General features: G+C 43.6%; 1 protein-coding gene across 1 annotated transcript; it reads right to left on the bottom strand.

Annotated features, from left to right (window-relative positions):
• Positions 1-5657: 5657 nt before the first annotated feature.
• Positions 5658-6721, bottom strand: LOC141252923 (olfactory receptor class A-like protein 1). Its single transcript, XM_073670682.1, has one exon. It carries the CDS (start codon positions 6697-6699, stop codon positions 5743-5745), a length of 957 nt encoding a protein of 318 aa, XP_073526783.1. The 5' UTR covers positions 6700-6721; the 3' UTR covers positions 5658-5742.
• Positions 6722-7846: the final 1125 nt, after the last annotated feature.

Raw genomic sequence — 7846 nt, forward strand, 5'->3', positions numbered from 1 at the left:
TCAGACCAGTGGCAGTCTTTTAGATGTTTTAGATAATGTCCGACTACGCCACCCGTGGATTGCAGTCATGGCTCACTGCCGCTGCAGTGCAGACCGCTGAGGCTGATGGTGTTTGCAGCTGAGGTAGTGTTACTCCCCATGGGAAGAGTGCAGCCCCAGGGCAGTGTAGAGGATGGTGGGGGTGATGGTGCAGAGAGTCCCAGTGCCGTTAGTGCTGGAGGAGCAAGGAGTACACAGACAACGTACTGCAGTCCAATGGCTTTTACTCACAGTTCATATGCTCCGGGTCACTTCAGCGCAATCAGTGACCACCCAAGCCGTGCAGTGTCCACCAGGTGAGGGACTCGGTCAACCCCCAGGCACTTCAGGAGTATGGTTCAGAGCTCCTTCCTATCCTTCCTTCGGCTCATGCCCCGCCAGTGACCAAGCTTTTGTCCAGCTCCCTCAGGTCTATGCGGGCAAATGTGGGCCCCATTTCCCGCTACCCTATACTGTATGGTATGCCTTCCTAGCAAGGTTTAGCAGGGGGTCGCACGAAGTGATGGTCGCGACCTCCGGTTCTTGGCTGAACATTATTAGCTTCCACCAAATTGGGATCCGGTACCCTCTTCTTGCCTGACCCATCGCCCGATTCACGTTGGTCCTTAGGGTCCCTTCCACCTTTTTGTTCCTGAGCCCTTCTGTTTCTTGGCCACTTCTTTCTCTTTCCTGTTCCTTCTCTTCTCCTCTGCTCCTTCTCCTCTCAGGCCCCGGCCTTTTCTCTAGGCCTGCCTCTGAGCAGAGCTCTTACAGAGCCTCTGCTCCCTGTCTTCTCCTCTCACTGACTGAACGAACTTCTGTCTCCAGAGCTAAGATGGTGCCCACCTTTTATACCTCCCTCTGACCATGAGCCCAGGTGACCAGCAACCAATGGGCTCCTACCTACGCTCAGGAACCAACCCCTACCTGCCCCTACAGCACTGGGTGTTCCACCCCCCTCCCCACTCCAGACAGGGACATAGTCGGTCGTGCCTGCACTTCTGTCTAGTGGGAGCACCGTTGAGCTGTCCCTCGGAAATGGGGTGTGTGTGCTGTATGCAGCTAACTGAGCCCTGGTCCATACTCCATCCTTACCCGGGAGTGGAATATCACACCTCTGGCAGAGGTGCAATACCCCTGTAGCGGCCAAACCCACGGGGCGCTACACATGGGCATTACCACTATAGGAGACTCACGCCTTTAAAATGGGAACATTTTTTTTTACTGAGGCCCTCCTTTATGTCTCTTCAAAGGGATATTGGGGTGCGTCCAAATTTTTGCAGCCCTTGCTGTCACTGCATACGCAATAACAGTATAGGAGATCCACTCTTTAATAATGGGAACAACAAAGCATAGCCGGATTATGGCCCACTAGCAATAGTGAAGACCGACTGCTGGCCCTTTAAGAATAGTAAGGGCCACCTGATAGCACTATAAAAATAGGATTTATGACTTTCAGCGTCCCTCCTTCATAAATGAAACAGAATGTATCTGATCATGTCTTGCACACCACATGGGAAGATAAGGTAGTAAAATGTTAAAATGACATTTACTAGTAAATGTATTTTTCACTGTTGAAAGCGATGCAAAAGTGTAAAAACACATCAAAAACGCTACGTGTGAACATAGCCCAAGTTGTGGAGGATCATTTTTGTTTTTGTTTATTTAGTTTGCCTTATATACAAGTCATTACCCTGGAAAGGATGTTCCTTAACATATTTCCCAGGAAAATCCATTTTGATTTTGCTTTTGTATGTTTTATTGTGAGTCCGTAAAAGTGTCATAATACTCTGACAACATTGTTGACAGCAGTGACCTGGAAATCAGAGATGCTTCCAGGGGTCTTCCCTATGCTGTTCCTAAGTCATTTGAGCACTGTTCCAGTCGATTTTGGCAATTTGCTGCCCCCCTGAAGACCTCCAGGGTGGGGGGGGGGGCAGAAAAATGCTTGAGTTTCCCATAGACTTACATTGGGCTCGTTGCTCGGGTCAAGCCCTCGAGCATTCCAATTTTCTCGACTCGACGAGTACCCGAACATTTTAGTGCTCGCTCATCATGATGGCTCTGGGGCTGCATTCATGTAATGATGGTGGCTCTGGTGATGTATGCATATACTAATAGTGGTTCTGGTCATTTAATAATATATATAATGTAATTCTTAATTTATCAGACTTCTTAGTGCATCATTATAGGGTCATTATACTGTCTGTTGCACACATGGTCATGGTCATATCATGCTCTTGGTTTCTAACCCATTAGCCTGTGTTTTGTGTTCGGCTTCTCTGTCCACTGAGCCACAGCAAACACACCTTTTTCCAAGTGTTTAGGTTCTGCTATTCTGGCTGCAGTCTGTTTAGAAAAACATAGGTGTTTACATTTGTCCGCCCTATCACCTTTTGGATGTGGCTTTATATTCTGTCCCCCTGCTGACATTAACTTCTGGTGATGGTCTCTTTTGGATGTTCTGTCATTCTGCTATAGCTTAAAACCAGTCAGTAAAACTACAACTAGGGTTTATCTCTTTGCTAATTCTGTTCTGTACTTTGCACCTACCTTCTGTTTCTTTTTAGGAAGTATGCTGCATATTTTCTAACAGTTTGTATTTTATACTTTATTCTGTATTTCATGGTTTATTTTACTCACTCTGGGGTCTTTCCTTTTTCAGCACACTTTCCCTTTGTAGGTAATTCACGCTCTGCCCTCTGGTTCTTTAGAAGGAACATGAAGCGGCAGGGTCAATTGCAATTTTCTAGCTTTACCTATTATCCCGAATGAGTTGCTACTCTAGCATAACACATGGACAACACAAAGACTGAAAATACAGCCATCTGACCCAGGTCATATACAGTACAGACCAAAAGTTTGGACACACCTTCTCATTTAAAGATTTTTCTGTATTTTCATGACTATGAAAATTGTACATTCACACTGAAGGCATAAAAACTATGAATTAACACATGTGGAATTATATACTTAACAAAAAAGTGTGAAACAACTAAACATATGTCTTATATTCTAGGTTCTTCAAAGTAGCCACCTTTTGCTTTGATGACTGCTTTGCACACTCTTGGCATTCTCTTGATGAGCTTCAAGAGATAGTCACCGGAAAAGTTTTTCACTTCACAGGTGTGCCCTGTCAGGTTTAATAAGTGGGATTTCTTGCCTTATAAATGAGGTTGGGACCATCAGTTGTGTTGTGCAGAAGTCTGGTGGATACACAGCTGATAGTCCTACTGAATAGACTGTTAGCTGCTTTTTTCTTGCCATAATACAAATTCTAAGTAAAGAAAAACGAGTGGCCATCATTACTTTAAGAAATGAAGGTCAGTCAGTCTGAAAAATTGGGAAAACTTTGAAAGTGTCCCCAAGTGCAGTTGCAAAAACCATCAAGTGCTAAAAAGAAACTGGCTCACATGAGGACTGCCCCAGGAAAGGAAGACCAAGAGTCACCTCTGCTTCTGAGGATAAGTTTATCCGAGTCACCAGCCTCAGAAATCGCAGGTTAACAGCAGCTCAGATTAGAGACCAGGTCAATGCCACACAGAGTTCTAGCAGCAGACATATCTCTTCAACAACTGTTAAGAGGAGACTTTGTGCAGCAGGCCTTCATGGTAAAATAGCTGCTAGGAAACCACTGCTAAGGACAGGCAATAAGCAGAAGAGACTTGTTTGGGCTTAACACAAGGAATGGACATTAGACTAGTGGATATCTGTGCTTTGGTCTGATGAGTCCAAATTTGAGATCTTTGGTTCCAACCTCCGTGTCTTTGTGCGACGCAGAAAAGGTGAACGGATGGACTCTACATGCCTGGTTCCCACCGTGAGGCATGGAGGAGGAGGTGTGATGGTGTGGGGGTGCTTTGCTGGTGACACTGTTGGGGATTTATTCAAAATTGAAGGCATACTGAACCAGCATGGCTACCACAGCGTCTTGCAGCGGCATGCTATTCCATCCGGTTTGCGTTTAGTTGGACCATCATTTATTTTTCAACAGGACAATGACCCCAAACACACCTCCAGGCTGTGTAAGGGCTATTTGACCAAGAAGGAGACTGATGGGGTGCTACGCCAGATGACCTGGCCTCCACAGTCACCAGACCTGAACCCAATCGAGATGGTTTGGGGTGAGCTGGACCGCAGAGTGAAGGCAAAAGGGCCAACAAGTGCTAAGCATCTCTGGGAACGCCTTCAAGATTGTTGGAAGACCATTTCCGGTGACTACCTCTTGAAGCTCATCAAGAGAATGCCAAGAGTGTGCAAAGCAGTCATCAAAGCAAAAGGTGGCTACTTTGAAAAACCTAGAATATAAGACATATTTTCAGTAGTTTCACACTTTTTTGTTAAGTATATAATTCCACATGTGTTAATTCATAGTTTTGATGCCTTCAGTATGAATGTACAATTTTCATAGTCATGAAAATTCAGAAAAATCTTTAAATGAGAAGGTATGTCCAAACTTTTGGTCTGTACTGTATGTCAGCTGAATAAGTGTTTCACTAAAGCCCCGATACAATTTAGATAGTTGTAGGCTGATCATTTGGCCAGTATCTATTTCGTTCCACTCTCCCGTACAGAGGAGCACTTGATCTGCTGAGTGCTTCTGTGTTCTCAATGAGAAAGACACTGACATCTCTCCATTTACATAACAGAAGGATCTGCTGTCCTAAATCAGCCATGTCAGATATTTATCTTCTCTGACAGTCATCTCTGGGGCCCCAAACACATTAGACTTTTGGTGGTCGAACCCATCATTATCGGCTGGTTCAACTGAATAATCTTTATGGGGACCTTAACTACGGGCACTTTTAGTCTGACGTACCAGTAGGGATGTGATCATTGATGAGCATGCGTGTGTTTGTAAAGGGAAAAGTAGAGTAGGTTGCTGACAGATATTTATTTTGGTGCTTGCTTTTCTCACAGAAAAGCAAAAGGATCAAGTTTTGTAATTCAACATACCATATCATTCTCTTTAAAAATCGGAGTATTCAGTCTACTTTACTCTAATACTTGTATGTATGGTGGCCTTTAGGGTCCATTTGTGGCAGATTCGGTGCAGGAATTACTGTGACTGAAGTCTCTTCCATGTGAATGGGATTGTTTCTTCAGAATGGGCACAGAATTCTGCAAACATCATTTAGAAAATTGGGACGTTACCAGTACTTTCCTCAGCAACAAATCTGCTATCTGTTAACATACAGTACATTACATGTTTTAAAGCCATCATGGATATTTTATCATATATATCTCAGGGTTATCTTAATTTTTATATAATATGTTAATTATATATTATGTATTTTATATATATGGCATACAATTATTTACATCAATTTTTCTAGCTAACACGGTACTACAATAAGTTTTTTTTTATCGTACTCTTTACAAGTGAAATTCTTTAATCCTTTATGGAAAAAGACATAGATACACTTCATTACTGGGATGTAGTTCCCACTCAATGCTGTTTGTAAATGTATTTTTTTTCTGAAAGTTATGAACATTGTAAGAAGAATTACAATAAACTTTATAGAGAAATCTTATATGGATATACAGAGTGATACAACAATCATTTATCCGCTAACGACTATTGAAAGGATGATACTAAAACTATTTATGGGAACAAAAATAAATTGATGCCCTAGGATTTCATGTATATTCACTAGATCTATCCCTTACACTCATACTATGAAGGGTGATCCAATCTTTAAGAATAAATGTGTCATTTAATTTCTATAATCTCTTCCTAGCTACACCATTAGATATAGTTTTCACTGCATGAATATCTCTTTTCTTCTTAGAACATTGGAGACCCACTTGGATTTTCTTGTTGGTTGAGATGATTACAATGGGACTTATAGCAGAGTAACAGGAGTCAAAAAATATTCGTGCATCGGTAAACCGGGGCGAAAGAGTAACAGTGCAGAGAGTCAGAATCCAAAACAGATTATCTAATCCAAAACTAACAATATACATCATGACTAAAGTAAAGACGGCTTTGGCTGCTCGGATTTCGGCATGCTTAGTGTTTAGAGTGGGAATATATTTCACTTGTTTTCCGTGCTGATAGAAGACGTAGAGAAGATAACCACTGGAGAACATCATCAGAATCAAGAAGAACAAGTCACGAACTACATAGATAATCCCATTCCCTATGTAAAGAAAATAATTTGGGAACATCACAAAGCAGAAGTTGTAACTCATAATGTATTTAGAAGTATTGTTCTTGATAGAAGCTGTGGAGTATGCCAGCCTGGTACTACTTATGATTAGATTGAAAGTCCAGAGAAACAACATTATTGTAAAAAGGTGATTTGGCAGCTTCCTCTTTACTCCCGACCAATGTCGGTGAGAGGGAGCAATGGAAATGCACTGAAAACATCCCAACAAAGAAGTAATGCTGACAGACATGGCTCTTCCCACACAGTAAAAATAAAGGCTTATTTGACAAGATAAGTCACCAAACGCTATATATGTTCCGGTTGCTTGCAGAGTAATTGGAAGGCCCCATGTCAGAATGACCAGCAGATTGGACAATGCCAGTTTGCCAAGGATAATTTCTCCAGTGGTTACTTTACCTTGACTATGGAAGGTATGAAAGAAAGCATATAAAATAATGAGATTACCAGGAATTCCTATCAAGTCCAGTGAAAAATAACTAATGATGTCAAGGATGAGCCAGGTCCCCATTGTAAGCTTTGGAGATAGACGTCTATTTGGAGGGAAATCTGCAACACAAATGAAAGATTATTCAATATAGCATTTTTCACTTAATACATCACAAGTGAATTCTCAGCATCTGTTTAAGAACGTAGATAGTGTCCACAACACACTGTGAAGAGTTGTGCTCCATTCACTGTTTATATCCAGCCACCGCCAGAGTTAATATCAGCTGATCAATGACCTATTCTGCAGACCATAATCTAGCATGGCTTATAGTGATATTGTTCTCACAATATGTTTTTCTTAATCAAATACAGGTATTTTTGGCTTAAAAATCTTTTTTGTAATAGGGTTTTATTAAAAACTAGATGGTGGCCCGATTCTAACGCATCGGGTATTCTAGAATATGTATGCTGCCGACTGGGCGCAATCAGCAGAGCAGTGTTTAAATTTGGCGCCAATATCGCTGATTGGTTGCGGCCGGCGAACCGTATTAGTGAGGAGCGGGGAGCGACGCTGCCTGTGCGGGTACTTCTGCTGCGAGCAGCCGGGAGATGACCGCTTGCTCAGAGCAGAAGTATCCCGACCGGCGGCGCCACTCCCCGGTCCTCTCTTCACACTTGCCTTCGGGAGATCAGTGGCCGTAGCCGCTGATCTCCCGACGGTAGCCGCATGGAGGTCAGCAGCGCTGCCGGACGGGGTACTTATGCTGCGAGCCCTACCACAACGTCAGCCGGTGCAGGACAGAGATAAAGTTAGGCCTAGCTTCAGGCAGGTCAGAAACTTACTACGCAGAGGCAAGAAACAGGAGGCCCCACACCCGCTCATTGGGGAGGATCCTGATATGCATCCTTCACCCTACAGTGCTCCGGGATGTGCCCGAACTACCTCCAGTGAAAGGTACTGAAGTGACTACCGTGTCCGTCCCCATTCTTGCTCTGACCCGGCTGGGTCTCGCCTGTCCTGCATCCCCCTCTGTGTACGCTGCCCTGAGGCCTAGCTCCACCTGTGGGGAGCTATACCATTGAGCTGCCTTATCACCAGCCTCAGTGGACTGCCGCAGTGCTGGTGATTCTCTCCAGAAACCACAGGTGGCGTCACGAACTTTCATAGAGTTAACCAATAATCCCCTTTTAAAAGCTGACCCCAGGGTACAGGCCCGGGAGGCGATCAC

The sequence above is a fragment of the Phyllobates terribilis genome, unplaced genomic scaffold (assembly GCF_046119375.1).
Source record: "Phyllobates terribilis strain yellow unplaced genomic scaffold, ASM4611937v1 Scaffold_2__4_contigs__length_985480577, whole genome shotgun sequence".
Lineage (NCBI taxonomy): Eukaryota > Metazoa > Chordata > Amphibia > Anura > Dendrobatidae > Phyllobates > Phyllobates terribilis.